Source organism: Ceratosolen solmsi, unplaced genomic scaffold (assembly GCF_000503995.2).
Source record: "Ceratosolen solmsi marchali unplaced genomic scaffold, CerSol_1.0 scaffold8, whole genome shotgun sequence".
In the NCBI taxonomy this organism is placed as follows: Eukaryota; Metazoa; Arthropoda; class Insecta; order Hymenoptera; family Agaonidae; genus Ceratosolen; species Ceratosolen solmsi.
Window position 1 is genome coordinate 582,794 of NW_011948439.1, and position 18,267 is coordinate 601,060.

The window sequence follows — 18,267 nt, forward strand, 5'->3', positions numbered from 1 at the left end:
TCTTTCAGTTAGGAAAATTGCAGAAATTCCATTTATCTTAACTTTAACACTTGGGGTTTAATAAAAAGCTGAATGCACGTGGAACACATTATGGGACTGCACAGGGGGAAGATACACATTTTGCGGTCCCTTTATTATCCTATTCAAGTATTCATCGCGCGTGAACTGCAGTAAGTACGAAAGAAACTTTTATTTCATTCTTCCACCTTTCGTTTGGCTTTTTATCATCACTAAAAATTTTTCTTATTTCATTTTAAAATAACTGTTACATTTTCGTCCCAGTAATGCCAAATTTACTCGAATTCAATTAAAATTAACGAATGAAATTAAGAATGGATTATAAGAAAAATTTTAAGTGATTCATTTTTTCATTTAAATGGTATCAAATACATTTTTTAAGGTTTTTCAAATATATCAAATTAATTTTTGTTCCGTATTTTTAATAGTTGACGCGTATGCCGAACTATTTAAATTATTTCTTAAAACCTGTTGATTAATCATTAATGGAATAACTTATTACATAGTTATAACTCATTAGGAAGAAAATTAAATATAATTGAAATGACACAGTCTGTTTTGCTTTTAACATTTCTCGTGTATTCTTTAGTCTTTACTTTATCGCCGCATAATCCTCAAATAAGTTTAACGATAACTTTTTTAATAGTATGCCTGACAATTACTTTCATCGTTCTCTAAAATCGATATTAAGTTATCGTATTCTCTAATGAAACACAAAAGTATTGCTAACATTTTATTATATAATCTGCATGAGTTTTAGGGCCATATTAAAACTTACGCAAAGTTTCTAAGGAAATTATATTTTATTGCAAGTTCTACTAAATTGTGTTTACTTAACTTGTTAAACGAAGCTACTTTACTATGATTATTGATTACTTTTTGTGATGCAATTTAAAAGTCAAAGTAAATCGAATAATATGAAAGACTAATAAAATACAAATGAGTAATAAAAATATTATTAAGTTATTTCACTGAGTGAATTAAAACTCATCGAATAGTTGAAATAAATAGTAGTGTAGAAATAAATTTATATTGTACGTAAACAGTCACATGGTTCAACAATAAAACACATTCGCTTCTACTTTGTAAAGCATTAACATGGAAATTAAAATGTATACTGTCCATACGATATTCAACTGTTTTTTAGACATTTCTACATTTTCAATAAAGGCTTAATTATTTTATTCATTATTATTTACCTTGGCTTTGACAATCAAAGTCGAAGTTTATGTTAAAATATACGATCGCAAACAAATTCTTTAGTTAAACTTAAAATTTCATAATTTATTGTTTGAGATTGTTTAGCAATAAATTATGTATCTATGTAAATAACTTTGAGCATACGAAAGTACGTAATGTAATTAAATTCCAGATAGCTCACATCGAACTTTTAATAAACATAAAACAGTTTTATTAATAAATATTACTATTATTATGTATTATTTTCGAAAATATTCTAAGATATCTTATTAAATATTATTTTATTTTATTCGAAACGATATTTGTGTAATATATGTTGAATGGTCACTATAATTTATGTGCATTATAATTTTATAGATTAATAATATGCATTTTAGTGATAAATCACATTTTTATGTTTATATGATATACGCTGACACAAATCCTACATTTATTTTATTTTAATTTCAAACGATAATGTGATGAATATCATTAATAAGATATTTTCACTTAGTATATTATGTATGTAAATAATTTTAATTTTTTATAAATTTGTATGCTCCAAATAATAGCTAATAATACACTTTTATATTATAGCGCATACACTCTTATGTTTGAATAATTAGAAAATAAATACAAGCTTTATTTGGCCATGTATATAGATTACAATATACAAATATAGATTACAATTTATATATTTGACATTTTTATAGGAAAATGGAAATCTTTGACCCGGAAACCTTCCAAAAATACATTTTCACGCAGAAATTACACGAAACAGGGAAACGTCCGCTTAAAAGCTTTCGACGATGACAAAATGAAATAAATTCTTCTAATAACCGCTAACTGCTTGTCGAGGCAATGTTCCTTTGCCCACCGTTGCATTTAATTCTCTATGAAGCGATTGTGCAATATTAAAGCGAAAGAAAAACTATGACGATATTTCTTATTAAAAATAAAGCTGCAGTGTAAGAGAAAATGCTATCGTGTTTTGCGAATAAAATAAATCGAGGTCCATTCGAGAAAATCTTTCGGTATCACCGAGCGGTAGAGCGCCAATATAAATTCCGCTGTTTATACATGCAGTGACACTTGGCGCCTATGACTTTTCCCTTCGTTGATACAGTACTTAGGTATTTCAAGATGGTCCCGCCTCCTCCGTTCGTCTCCAGGCGCAAGATTGGCCCACGACCCTTTTGCCGCTTTTTATGGCATTTCGAGTGATCTTTTCTCCTGAACTTTACGATTGAAGTGATCCAAAAGTAATTTCTTTAACGGAATCCTGGATCTTTATGGTTTCTATTCTCGCGCGTCCCCATAAAATTTATCCCGCGGATGAAACGCATAAAGAAAAGGAAACAAGGTAATCGGCGATGCGCGCGAACACATTGTCCCGGATTACCGGTGCGTGTTCCAGCGAAAGTCCCAAGTAATCGCGATTTCCACAAATTCGGGCATTCAACGTCCGATTCTCCGATTTCTTCGTCGATATCGAGTGAGCGATGCACGCACAAGGCCGACGCGTTCCGCATCTCGAATGGCACTCGTAGCCTTAAAAAAGAGAAAAAGAACAAGATAGAGCGCACAAAGTTTTCACATTCACCATTCGCTGCCTAACCCCCTCTCCCCTTCCCATTCCCCTTCCCCATTCCCCTTCCCCTTCCCCTTTACCGCCCCGTGCTCTTTCCTCGCCGCCGCATCCTCACCCCCACCTTTCCGTCTCTCGGCCGCGGTCTCGTGGTCTCTTACTCTGGGCAGTTAGGAACTCAATGAGCACCACCTTACCAAGAATTCGCGCATCGATCATTCAAGCCCTGACAGCACTTGTTGAATACGCTCCAATATCGCTTCACTAGTTAAATGCTTTCAATTTGTTTGCTATAATGCCTACGCGAGATGCATTTTTTACGAAACGCTCCATACACTGACTTCTAATTACATTTAAATACCAAATTGCCTAATGCGTACTTCGTTCTGACATTGTAAGACATTTAAAATCCCGAGCCAACGTTACAAAGCAACATCAATTACGCAAGGATTTTTGATGCTAGAGGTCGGAAAAAAGTTGGGCATCCCGTATTTATACGACGCCGATATGTCGATGCGCTGCATCTTCGCCACTGATGAATGCCAAACAAGGACAGAAGTAGCGAAGAGAGCAGGATGACAGGCGTGGGCTCGGATAACCAACGGTTCTACAAAACGGATCGAAAGGGTGTTGAGGGAACTCAATTAACATCGTATCTTATGGCATTATAATAGCGCAGCAATTAGCAATTATAAATTATTGGCCCTGCCAATGTCATACTGAGACGTTGTTGAGAAATGTTGCTCGCCTACAAAAAAAAAAAAAAAAAAAAAAAAAAAAAAAAAAAACGTAATGGTAACCTTTGAAGTTACTTGTTACTTCTAAAGTTACGGAAATCATCGATTCACTCGGCGAAAGTCGACGAAATTTACTCGTGTGCGCCAATGGATTACGGAACAGTATGTTTCTTAAGCGTTCCAATGATAATCGACGTCTTACAAATTCACAGACTATTTTCGAAGATTATACCTGTGCCGATTGTATAGTTTTCGAATTTGAAACTAAAAACGAACGAAATTATCAAGATCGATCTGAGGCATTTAATCCGAGGAACTTCGTGTTGAGTATACCAAGAGAATTGCGTTTTAACTTTTAATTTTTTGGAATTATTAACTCATTATGCTTAATATAAATGTAGAACACGTTCTGTCTCGAGTCTAAAATTCACTTTTAATGGCTTAATATTTTCAACTGCTAGCATATAACTAAATGAGTAATTAGAGAAACAACTTGTTAGAATTTACTTGTAAGAATGCGTGGACCGTATGCTATTTTTACCAATGCAATAGACATTCCAACTAGATAAATTAACCATCCCACAATCTCTCTAATTATTCCTATGTACATATACTGTAGAACTGAGTATTGACAACGAATTTGACATGGAGTTAGTCGATCGTATTCATTGCGAGCCGAAGTATTTCAAGAATTGTATTTTGTAAATGGGCCATGAGACGTGCGTAACATTGAAAAAATATTTTATGGAATATATATATATATTTTAATCATAGTATTTTAAACTATAAAATTTTATGCAAATACTCATGCTTCATTTATTTAATAATTATTTTTCATTAAAGTTGCAGAATAAATGGCGTATAGTGACTAACAAATATGAAAAATAATTAACTGCTGATAATTTTTTAATTTTTTTTCCTTTTGATGCTTCTTATTTCTTAAGAAACAAATGACTATTAAATAATATAAAAAAAAATGTTGATATAATATAACATCACGATATTAACAATAATTTTCAATAATAATATACATTCAAATATTCTTGTAGATGAAGTAGTATTGATATTCGTTTAAAAGCTTAATCTTTGATACTATTACATTACATTATTAGATATTAAACCGTCAAAAATCCATTATCCCTGTTTGTATTACAGCGCTTTTAACAACTTTAACTAATAAACTATGCCACTTTACAGTATAAACAACTTAAAAATATCCGATCCCCATAGATTATATTTTGGGACTAAGCTGTTAAAATTGATTTTTAAAATCAAGTGCATTTATTGAAATTCTCTAGTTTGTCTAAAGTTTTTATTTTATATTAATATTGATTATATATTTAGTAAATTTTCCTACTTTTAAAATGAAACGAAGCAAATTAATCCAAATATATCGGAAAATTGAAACATTTTCAATGATTATTCATAATATAAAAAAGTTCGATTAACTTTTTTATTATCAAGCGAATTTTCAGTAGAGAATATACAAAATAAATGTCTCATACAAAATTTATCAAAATAATACAAAATTTGCAAATAATATTAAACTAGTCTACCATTGTAATTGGTCCAAAACTATTTCTTTACTATTCAATTAACGCTGTTATTATATCATAGGAAAGTAATTACCATTCCGATAGCGATACTTAGTACTATTAAATCTCACAGTTATTAATTAATCTTACGATTAACCTGAATATCTTACAATGAATATTAATAAAATTATATCATCCTAATAGAAGTTGTTGAATAGTGTTTATTTTCTATTTTATAATTATAGTCATTTCTTAATTTTGGTGAACATTTTTAATAGAAAGTAGAGCTCATATAAATTAAAAACATACTTTAACCGCTGAATCAAAGAAAGAGAATTGCAATGTCAAAGGAAACTCGTTAACTCTGGCATAAAGTTCCAAGCAAACACGAAAATAAAAAGAATGAAAGAAAACAATAAAGTGAAACGTATTTATGTAGATGGGCACGCGCTTCAGCAAACAACATTGGTAGACGATATAGACTCGGTAGACGACGACGACGACGACGACGACGACGACGACGACGACGATGAAGAGGACGATGAAGACGACTACGACAACGACGAAGACGACAATGACGGCAACAACGACAAGGCGAATGCGGATATCCGCCTCTCAGTACTTCGCGAAGAAACAGAATGAATTACAAAAGAGATCTATATGAGATAACTAAAATGTTTTATTCCATTCTCCGAAATTATGCGTGATTGTCACGAAAAAGTAAAAATTCTTCGCACAAAATTCGCGATCAACTCCAATGAATACAAGAGGCATCGCGTAAATATCCAATGCTATTGTCGCTTTATTTTTTATAATTTCAAAAAGTTTTTAGAATTAAATACATCTTTTCCTTATTCTGTTTCAGAGACTTGACAAGCAACAATATAACGAACATTCCAGCCGGTGCTTTTCAAAGATTTCCCAATCTCGAAGTTTTGTAAGTATACTTATTTTCTGCTATATGAACTTTTATAAAATTGAATTATTAAACTTGAAAACTTAATACAAAGGTTTTTTACACTTACATTATCATTATATTCTATATATTATATTATATATTTATTGTATTATATATGTACTATATTATTTATATCTTATTATATTATATATATTATATTACATATCATTATATCCCACAATTACCTCATAATATTAATTACATATAGTATATACAGCACTTTAAATAATATAAAATAATAATTTTTATTAATATCGTATTAAATGCTATCAGATTGTTTAGTAGAAGATTAGTTAGATGCGAAAAAGTTGTTTTTGCAAGTAAAGTCTTTTTAATTTGAACCGTTATATAAAAATTGAAATATCTTAAATTTCAATGAAAAATCCGACCTGATTACATAAGTAGACTTAAAATGTTAAAATATTTTTTAATTTTCATGATTTTATTGTTATGTTTCATAGTTACATATGGGATGTCGATTAATTGTCAGTTTTGAAGGGAAATTAAGAGTATGAAACAAGTAGATATTTAGCATAGTTTTCAAACGACCTTCTGTTTAGTAATTAATTTTGAAGTGTAATAAATTAGCTTATGCTCATAAATTCTATTAGTATATAATTATTTATAAGCGTATACTACAACATTTCTTAATACTGAAATTCTCTAGTTCGCCGGTAATATGATCGATTATACCGGGCACGAGAATAATAAGAGAGAGTAGAAAAAAAATGGGCAAAATAAAAAAATAAAAGAAGATGGACAGGAAGTGAAATGCATTGGATAACAGATTGTAAAAACTCCACACTTTATATTATAGTTGAAATAGAACCTGTTGCCATTCAATATTTGTAAATGTAGTCAAAGGAAAAGCATAAAGGAGATTTCTATTGATTTATCTTGCAGGTTACTACGGCGCAATCATCTGACTTTCATTGACGTAAATGCATTCGATAACTTAACACGGCTTGATATTTTGTAAGTATTTTGATAATTATTAACTTATAATCGATAATCAAGGATTAATGAATCATTCGACTGCCATTCCTTTATTAAATAATGCTGATTCCTATTTCTATCTTATACATTAATAAGGTCTATTGTAACATATAATTAAATGGATAATTGAACTTCTAATGGAACTTCTATAATATTATATTCATCTTACTTTATCATTCTACGATATAATATTAATAATAAGAAATAATTTTTGTATTAACAAAATGAATTTATATATGATGTTTTTGTAATTTTATATTAAAATAACTTGTTTAATGTTAATTTTAACTCATCCACCATTTAACTAAACAACATGAATGTAAACGAAAAAAAAATTATTCATGACGATCATAATAACATAATAAAATCGAAGCAGATACTTTTTATTTTAAATGAACAATGAAATAAAAGTATATTAAAACTCAAGGACATTCGTATTATAAATTTTTATTAAATCTGTGCTTTAGCTTAAAATTATTCTTAAATTCACTTTGTTATATATTATATGTATCTATTTTTAACGATAAAGATGAAAATCTTTGATTGTCTGTCATAGGGAACTTGATGATAACAATTTGACGGAATTCCCAAAGGCCATTTCTGGTTTGAGAAATCTAGAAGAACTGTAAGTCTTTATCAGTAATTTCTTTACAAACTACATAAGATAACATTTACCTTAGCTCCTGGGAAAACCTTATTAGGCCTATATTTTTTTTTAAAATACAGTACCCATAAGCTAAAATTCTCCATTTTCCAATAAAATATTCACTTTTTATACAGAAGTATAATAATTAGATATTCCAATAAAAGAGAAAATCAAGAGAGGAAGAAAGGAAAAATTCGAATATCTAAATACGATATTTTCCATCTTGTCTCATATTTTAATGAGTACGATAATTTATGTTAAAATTTCTTAAGAAAATAAGTAATATCCACGAGTAAGCAAAATAAATTTTATTTTACATATATAAAGAAACTTGTGGACAATGAAAAATTCTCAATTATTTTTCCTTTTTTTTTTTTATTCCTATCCTATATATAAATCCTATTTTTTAATAATTATTTTTTATAAATTATATGCGATATTCTAAAAGAGTAATAACTAATACTGACATTTTAATTATTAACGTACGATTATTTAACCATACTTCTGAATACTTTGAATATTAAAAATATTTGATAATATAATGTAACGGAAAATATAATAGATAATAAAATGATAAATTATTGCAGAATTTAAACTATTGCCATCAAACTTTTGAAGTAGTTAATTTTTTTTTTTAATGTATTTAATATCTAATTTCAATGTTTTCAATTTTATTTAAAAGGTATTATTATAATCCTTATAAATACTTACAATTTGTAGAGCATCTAAACGGAAACGCTAAATATTTTACTTATAGAGCAAATAATATATTTCGAAAATTATTCAACTCTTACTTTAAATGTAAAATTCAATGTAAAAAAATAATTTTTTTAAATTAAATATGCTTCAAAAAAATGTTTAAATTAAGTTAATACATACTATTTTCCAAACTTGGTAAGGAAAACTATTGACAATTTTCAAATCAGTTTATTTATAAACATTTTTTTTTTAATGCTACATCAAATTTTCTCAGAGCATTAATTAAATGATTACAAAAAATATATATATAATTTTAAATAATTTTCGTATTGCATTGAATATCACGAAAGTATCTGAAAAAATTGATATTCCCATTAATAGGTACCATATTTTATATTTGCATTACACAAAATTATTAGAATTGAGAGATGTGATGAATAAATAATGATAATTTTATCAGTATAAAATTTGTGGTGAATTTCGAAAAAAATAATTTATCAACTTATCTATGAAAATTGCTTAATATTTTTTTGTGTAAGTTTAATGTATTAGATATTTCAAATATCTTGCAAAAGTATACATTTTATAAAATGAACTCGATTATGGTCATTTTTCTAACGAAGTTAATTATTTTAATACTTTATGTAATTTAATTAAAAAAAATTTCTAATAAACTGTAGTTATTATTAGATAAAAAAAAATACAATAAATAATAAATATATTTTAATAGAACAATATAACATCTTTCAAATCAATAAATGTAGGTAAACAACAAGAAATAGGTAAAATACGTTTTGATTTCTACTATCAAATTCTTTTACATCTTCACTATCGATTAAACTGCAAATTAAATGATGTTTAAATCGAATGGTTTACTTATTAAAAGAAAAAACTTATACAAATTGGAAAATTTTTACCAATTTTTCTTGCTTTGTAAATCATTGTTTTTTTTTCTTTTCAATATGTCGTTGATTGCAACATTAAATCAAGACGAAATATCAAAAAGATATTGAAGTTTGAAAAATGTGGTATAATTTTATATTTTTTGAAATTTCCATTTTACAGCCGTTTATATTTTAATAGTATTTTTTCTATTGACACTGTAATTAGAAAAGTAAAGTCAGATGTTAAAAAATTATAAATATGAAAACTGTTCCAGATCGCTTGCAAATAATAGAATTCGGATTCTCGAAGCTGACAGCTTTAAAAGTGCAAGAAATCTACTATCGGTGGACTTGCGTGGAAATCCGATAAGGGAAGTGCATGGGCTTACCTTTCAACATCTAACACGATTACGGAAACTGTAAGTTATGGGTTATTGGATTATGGAGAAAGATCTGTTGACATTTGATATGAGACTACTTAGTGTTTTAAATTTGAGTATGCATGATGGATTATAAATACAAAGATTCCTCGCGAAAGTGATAGTATATTCTAGTGAAAATATTTGAATTTTAATATACACGATTTTGTTGGCTCAGTCTATCACGAGCATTATTATTAATTTAATAAGTAAATAAATTCGTAATTCTATAACCAAATTCAAAATGATGTCATATCAGAATATTTACGCTATCTGGTAAAGATTTCCATTATTCAGATATTTTGTATAGTATTAATCTAAAAAATGGATATTTCAATTAATTTCAAAGATTTGTGCTGCATATCGATAAATTATTATATCAATTCCAATGAATTTAGACTGACAGAAGAAGAGAAAATTTTTAAGGATTTATTATGTTGTTTAGTGTCTGAGCGATCTTAGTGAGACAAGATTATATTTTATGTATTTTCTTACATTAAAATGTGTATACTACAAAGTAATCAGTTTATCGATTATTTTACCAGATAGAATATAATTGTATAGGATTATATGGATAACGATAATATAAATAACATATAATTATATATAATGAAAAGAAATTTAACCGATCGATAGTAATGACTTTTCCAACGATTTTAACGTAAAATGAACTATATCGATATATATCGTACAATGAAGATTATCAAAGTCGATAAGAAATTTACAATATGTTAAGCTGAATAATAGAATAAAATTCCAAAATATCAGGAATTATACCATATGGACACTTCTCTGTAATCCTTTAGCCTTGCAAATTTTTCTGCCCATTCTCAGAATTCTGTCGAACGTAAAAGAGTTGAGCGAGTTTCCAGTTCTAAACGGCTGCCGTTCCCTGGAGATGCTGCGAGTGGACCGGGCGCGTATAAGACAAGTACCAAACGAGCTTTGCAAACACTCAGCAAAACTAAAAAGTCTGTAAGTAATCCAGGATACTGTTCGCGATATGCAGTTCAGTACTTTTAACAACTTGATTCTCATAATACAAGAATGAGAAGGGTATTTTGTTATTTGATATTCCCTCGGTGTTAAATTCTGACAATATTTTGTTCTACTTGTAGCAAATGGAAGATGTAAATTATAGATTAAATTAAGATCTCATTGGGTAGAACTTTTTATTTGCTTATTATTCTAGATACTTATCATTATCTATAACATAACACTGACTATCATCTTATAAAATTTGTATTCATTAAATCTAATTTTCTTAGTCGAAATTAACACTCGTCTTATGTTATTTATATTCAGTTGTACCTTTTTATTTCCCTCGTTAATGTAGAAAAATAAAAGTAGGTTATACAATTTTTTGAAACTTTAACATTTAATGAGAAGGCCCATGGTATATTTAAACATTAATCTTTAAAAGGCGAATAAGATTTTTCATGATTTTTACAGGTTTCTGAATAAAGCTTTAATATATATGCTAAAGTACTTTTTTATCCTACGACCTATATAAAACTGCCGTAAAACCGAAAAATTTGTATGTCGACAAGAATAGAAGTACTTTGTAAAGTATCAACAGCGTTACAAATATTAAATAAATAATATGTGACGCAAAGATATATTTTTCAACAAATATATTGATAGTATTAGTGTACAAAAGTACTAATAAACACAAAAAATTAAGATTTTTTAATAATAAGTGGTGATATAATTTTCGTAATATTGTTTTGTAAATATTACGAATTAATAAATGATATAAGATGTTCAATGTGTTTGAACAATTATTTACTAAATCTGTGTGTGTGTGTGTGTGTGTGTGTGTATTTATTTATTCAACAAGGCTCATATATGTACATTAATGAATATTCTCGAGATAACAACTAGTATTAAACTAAAGTACTTTTTATTTTCTTTTTTTTTTTTTTTATTAAAAACTTATAAATTTTTTTATAATAATATATAAAAATAAGTTAAAAATTAGAAATAAATGTTAACAACCTTATGCACGCTGAAACTTCTTTGGTAAAATTTTAATTTTCAATCAACTTCACAGTATTTACTTTAAAGATTATTATTATTAAAAATAGTTTGTTATTTAATTAATTTTTGATAAAATGTATAAGCCAATGTAAATATTATATCTATTGACTTGCGCTCTCAAGTTCATATTTTTGTGCTTTCAGAGATCTTAAATCCAATTATCTAACTACCATACCAAATCTGAAAGACTGCCTCAATCTTCGGGTTTTGTACGTATGTGAGAACGTCATCATGTTTCTTTTAAATTCAAACAGATTGTTTTTAATTTTATACAACTATTTTGATCTATATATGTGTTTTTTTATGTATTATTAATTTTATAAATCAATAATTTATTTGATTAGAGATTTAGCAAGCAACATGATTTCTTCGCTATCAGGACGGCCATTTCAAAATTCTGCTGCTCTACACGATCTTCTTATATCAAATAATAACATTAAAATGATTCCAGAAGATGCATTTATCGGCTTATCTCGCCTACAACTTTTGTGAGTTTATCCTAATATTCACACTGCGCACATTGATGATAATAATTAATTGAGGATATTGCTAGGCTATAACGTTATTTTCTATTACAATTAAAAGTCTAATTGATTTATTGACAGAAATTAATATTTGCTCCCTTAATATCAAAATTTTGATTTTTTAAATGTTGCTTCATCTTTATTAAAAATTCATGATATGTTTGGAGTACGGATATAAAAGCGCACATAGTTTTCCATTACAGATGTAATAAAAAAGTAAAATAATATTTTTTACTACGTTTGTGAGCTTTTTATTACGAATTATGTACATAGGAAAAAAATTGAAAAGAACTTTAAAATGTCATGAGAAAATGTGAGATTGCTTGTAGATAAGATAAAAGTAAATTATTAATTCTTACGTAATTGAATGCTTATGACTTATATGTAAATATGATAAAATATATTATTAATTATTATTAATTTAAGTTACTTATATATATTAGAAGAATCATTTTTTTCTTTAATAATGAGACATTTTCTCGGTTCTTCTATGCAATTATCAAAATAAATAACAATAGTTTAATAAATGTGCTTGAAATTTTTAAAATATTACACAAATTTATAGGGAATAAAAGCAATTAATATTTTGAAAAATCATCCCTATGTTACTTTTATCCACTTTCAAAAAATGCTCTCAGATTAATAAATCGGTTTATCAACAAGTTGTAAAATGTTCAAACTCGATTAAATTAAAAATCGTTTTAATTAATCATTTATTTAAAAATAAATTTCTATTACATATATTTATTTTTAAAAGATGTTCTATTTTTAATAATGTCAACTTTTTAATACTATTTAATAGAGTTTTTTTTTAAAAACTTAGATAATATTTTTGATAATTTTTGATAATTTTGATAAAGTGATTTAAATTAATTTTCTTACATGAATGCAAAATTTCCAATTATTTAAATTATAAAACGTTCTTAATACTTGTTGCGCTTATATTTATCTCTAATCTAGTTTTGTGCAAAAATTTTAATATAAATGTTTTTAGAGATTTAGAGAATAATCTCATAGAATTCGTACATCCTGAGGCTTTTAATCAGATCAAGCAGTTAGAAGATTTGTGAGTATATAATTGAATTTGTATTCTATTTATTTTTTGAAGTATCTTAAAGTTAAAAAAGTAAATAATGTCAAAATAAAGTAAATTTGTTTGTTATTTTTGCATAACTCTATCGACATAAATTTCTATAAATTATATTATAAACCTATAAATAAATTAAATAGATATTACATCCTGCAAAATTTAAATTTATGTTAAATTAATGTTTCAAAACAACTTTTTTAATACAAACTTTAATTTAATGACCTTTACGTTAAATATAAGATAATTGAAAAATAATTTTGTCTATAATTCTAAAATAAATTGTCTATAATTTTTCTGTTAAAGAATTTATATATTGCTTTTCTACTGCTTAAAAATGCATTAAAAATATGATTACGCGTTGAGGGACAATATCTGCCCTATTTTATAAAAATGCGAAAATTTATTATACTGATTCGAGTGAATTATACCAGGAATTTGGGAAACAATATTTTTCCAAGATTGCCGGTTAAAGGTTTGTCAGGTCTCTTGCACCTGAAAACCTTCAATAATCCAGCACTACGCGAATTCCCAGGACCCGAAGAATTTCCCCACGTAAAAACAATGGTATTATCGTACGCTTACCATTGCTGCTTATTCGTGAATATCGATCAAGGGGATGAGGCTGTAGTGCAACAACAACAGCAGCAACAGAAGCAACAACAGCAGCAACACCAACCTATTCAGGAGTCTGTGCTCTTCCCCACCGATAATGATTTTGACATGAGCCTATGGAATTCAAGTGCGATGGATATTTGGCCTCAATTGTGTAAGTTTGACATTCCTTCGGCGCGGTTCGTAATTCTGACCCTACGCAAATCTTGTTCAACCTAACATTCTTATGTGCTTTCAAAAACTTATCAAATTACTTTCATTAATCAGCCCTCTCGCATATATATGATAAACATAATTATCCTGTTTGCAATTAAATGTAATTGATTTTGATATATTTGGTATTGAATTGCTATAATCAATAAAAAAAAAAAAAAAAAAAAAAAAAAATTGCTCTTTACGCTTAATATTCTATGTAACGATAAATAATTTCCAAAAAGAAGGCTTTAGTAGTATAACATTGAAGGGAATCAGTCAAAGTAACTTGAAAATTAATGCCTTCCTATGCTAATTCATCGTCTACTTTAAACTATATTTGTACATTAAAACACCATTTTTAGATTGAAATCCTTTTAAGCTATGGTTAAGTAATGATACAAGTAATGGTAACAATTTTATAAGAATTTTGATTCAAATACGAAATTCCGATTCCCGATCAATATTTTATTATTAAATATTATTAATCGATCAGTTTCAAATTATTTTATTCAAAAGTTTACTCAAAAGACAGTTGATATTTTTAAAATACTATCAAGTAAAAATAATAATATCTAAAAACTAGAATAATTCCTTTATTCTGTTGTATGGTTAAATAAAGACGTTGAATATGAAATAATTGCAATAATTTATAAGATACGTAGAATTTGTTGGAAAATAATATGTCAATAAAGATATAAAGTCATTTGACTTCAGCCATATTTAGATGTAATTAAAATAGTAAAATATGACATCGCGTTTCACGCATTCAAATAATCAGAGACAATAAATATATTAACGATGTATAAATTCTTAAATACGATTATTTTTCACTTTCATTAAATATTGTTCAAACGTTCAATTATTGCGCGGCGTTCAATAGCATAAATAATGGAGAATCATTTAACTTTGTTCATTTAACTTTGTTCTGTAGTTGAAGACTTAACGTTAATTCAAACCAAAAGCAAAAAATATTCACGTAGAAATGAAGTAAATTGAAGTTCTAGCCTGGACTTTATAAAAGCTGATGCTTCGAAAATACATGATAATTGTTTTTATTTTTCAAACATAATTGGGGTATTGAATTAAACTAATATGAAAAATATAATTATCATTAATTAAGCTTATTCTAATAAGTACTCGTTATAAATAATAAACATTAATTATTAATGTTAACGGTATTAAAATGTAGATATTAAAAAACTAAATCTATATCTAGAGTCTATTTCGAGTCTTTTAATTTCATTTTTGTTACTGATCTACTTCGATTAAATGAAGAAATTTACGACGAATGTGAAATACAACGATTTTAAAATTTTAAAATTTTACTGATAATTGAAAAAGCTTTTTAGAATATAACCATTCGTATAGTCCGTTCTACAATATTTTATGCTTTGCAACACATTGTATTGATCAAGTAAATTTAATGATTCAAACATTTTTTCAGTTTCTTTCCTTTTTGTCAACATTAAAGAATAATGTTTCATAAATAAACATAACCCTAAGTACATAACGATAATAATAAAAATGTTCATAATACTTTATTTTAAAATGTATATATTCAAAGTAATTTTCAAAATTTGTGCATTAAAATAATAAAACAATGTCATTTTAGATTCATTTTAAAATATAATTTTCATATTAGTAATGAAGTTTGATATAAAATTCGATTGATTATCCCTTTATTAATATATAATTGATGATTTTATTACTTAATATTATTGTAACATTAATATATCATCAACATTTTTAATCATGTTCATGATTACTTTTAAATAGCCATAAATTTACCCAATAAGGTAATTAAGGTAATTTTTTTTGTTACATTCAATAATGAGTTGGATAAGCGCTATTCCAAATATCCCCTCAGCATAATGTATTCGATTACGAATGTAATAGGGAAATTACCAAATTACCAATAGAGAATTATAATATTAATTAAACCATACATTTCGTGCTTACGTGTCCACATTATCATTCTATACATAACAATCGAAACATACATTATTTAGTATTCATAATCGTCTGATATCGTGATCCAATAAATGTTTAAATCTAATTACCGTGGACTTATAAAGCAATTCACTTGTAAAAATCATTGTAGATAATGTTGCAATATTTGAATTAGGGTGTTCAAATAATTTCACGCACATTCTAAATATAATATAATTATATTATTGTATATCCTTTATTAATTTGCGATAATCTTTAAATTCAATTCACTTACTTAAATATAATTGAATTGAAATTTAATGCAACTATTGATAAAATATTATATATTATAGATAATTTGAGTGGCAAATTTGGAACGAAAATCAATGAACTTTGGGATAATTTTGGCTCAGATTTTACATACCCCGGTAATCTACCCGCTTATATCGAGGAATATTTTGAAGATCAAGATGGGCGTACAACTACACCTGGACAATATACATCACAACCAATCCATTGCTTACCTCAACCTGGTTTGTTAATTCTAATTTTCTCTGTAATTATTTAATAATGAATTGCTTTAATAAAAAAAAACATTATTTTGAACATTTAGGAATACTTTAATTGTTAAAAAAAAAAAAAAAAAAAAAAAAAAAAAGAAGAAGAAGAAAAAAAGTAATTTTTTTTCAATACTTATGATAAATCTTTGTATTTTACTGTCTAGGAACAAAAAATAAAGCGATATAATAAATGAGGAAACCGATGTATATTCATTTTTTCACTTTTCAATTTTCCAACTTTATTATTTATTATACCAATTTTCTTTTAGGTCCATTCTTACCTTGCCAAGATTTATTTGACTGGTGGACATTACGCTGTGGGGTTTGGATAGTATTTTTACTAGCAATGCTTGGTAACGGTACCGTTGTATTCGTCCTCATTTTTTCCAAAAGCAAAATGGACGTTCCAAGATTCCTAGTCTGCAATCTCGCAGCCGCTGATTTCTTTATGGGTCTTTACTTAGGTACTTACTTTACCTTACTAATTTCTAACAATTGATGATAGAACACAGGGTTTAATGTAACGAGATCTCATTATTCTTTCCCGATTCAATGAAAAAAATTAGAAAACTTTTACAAAAACCCTTTCTAATAGAAAAACGAATGATCGAGCTATAATTTTAAACAGTGCATATGTTCTATCCATAATTTATGCATAATTTAGAATTTCATTGTAATTTTTTTCTTTTTTCTTTTTTCTTTTCTTATCTGAATCTCGTGTAATTGCTATTAGACTTAGCTGATATTGTTTTTAAATCGTCATTAAGGGACGTTCCTATTCGAATATTCAAATATCAAAAATAAATCACTTCGATATAAATTGCATGAATATATTGTTAATCTTTCGCGGCCCTCTTGTTGTCTATTAAGGGCTGATGAAACGATAGAGATCTCTCGCGCATCAATGATTACGAGATTTTTAAAATTTTGAAATTTAGCAAATTACTTGCTAGCGCAAATTCTAATGCGAGTTTTAAATAGATAATGAAAGTATGGCAAATGTACGCGATAATCGAGGTGCCCTTAAAGAAACCCAATCAACCCGCACTTAAAACGAAAGTATACCCCCAGGATTGCTGGCGGTAGTGGACGCGTCGACCCTCGGCGAGTTCCGCAAGTACGCGATACCCTGGCAGATGTCAGTGGGCTGCCAACTGGCGGGTTTTCTCGGCGTCCTGAGCTCCGAGCTGAGCGTCTACACACTCTCGGTAATAACTCTGGAGCGCAACTACGCCATAACGCACGCGATGCACCTGAACAAGCGGCTCTCGCTTAAGCACGCAAGCTACATAATGACGATGGGCTGGTTGTTCGCTCTGGGCATGGCGACGATGCCCCTCTTCGGGATCTCCGATTACCGCAAGTTCGCCATCTGTTTGCCATTCGAGACGACGAGCCCCGCATCTCTGGCTTACGTCGTCTTTCTTATGCTCATAAATGGAGTCGCCTTCTTTATCCTCATGGGTTGCTATCTGAAGATGTACTGCGCGATAAGAGGCTCCCAGGCCTGGAACTCCAACGACTCGAGAATAGCCAAGCGGATGGCGCTCCTCGTCTTCACAGATTTTCTCTGCTGGTCACCGATCGCCTTCTTCTCGCTCACCGCGACCTTCGGCCTCCAGCTCGTTACTCTCGAGCAGGCCAAGGTCTTCGCCGTC

General features: G+C 28.1%; 1 protein-coding gene across 1 annotated transcript in view; it reads left to right on the forward strand.

Moving 5' to 3' along the window:
* rk (G-protein coupled receptor rickets) overlaps positions 1–18,267 on the forward strand; it is a 62,917-nt gene that overhangs the window by 39,387 nt on the left and 5,263 nt on the right. Inside the window, 12 exon segments of the mRNA XM_011503607.1 lie at positions 5,923–5,994; positions 6,919–6,990; positions 7,568–7,636; positions 9,516–9,659; positions 10,494–10,634; positions 11,843–11,908; positions 12,044–12,187; positions 13,218–13,289; positions 13,745–14,079; positions 16,403–16,582; positions 16,879–17,073; positions 17,681–18,267. Of these exon segments, the coding sequence (XP_011501909.1) occupies positions 5,923–5,994; positions 6,919–6,990; positions 7,568–7,636; positions 9,516–9,659; positions 10,494–10,634; positions 11,843–11,908; positions 12,044–12,187; positions 13,218–13,289; positions 13,745–14,079; positions 16,403–16,582; positions 16,879–17,073; positions 17,681–18,267 (2,077 nt within the window).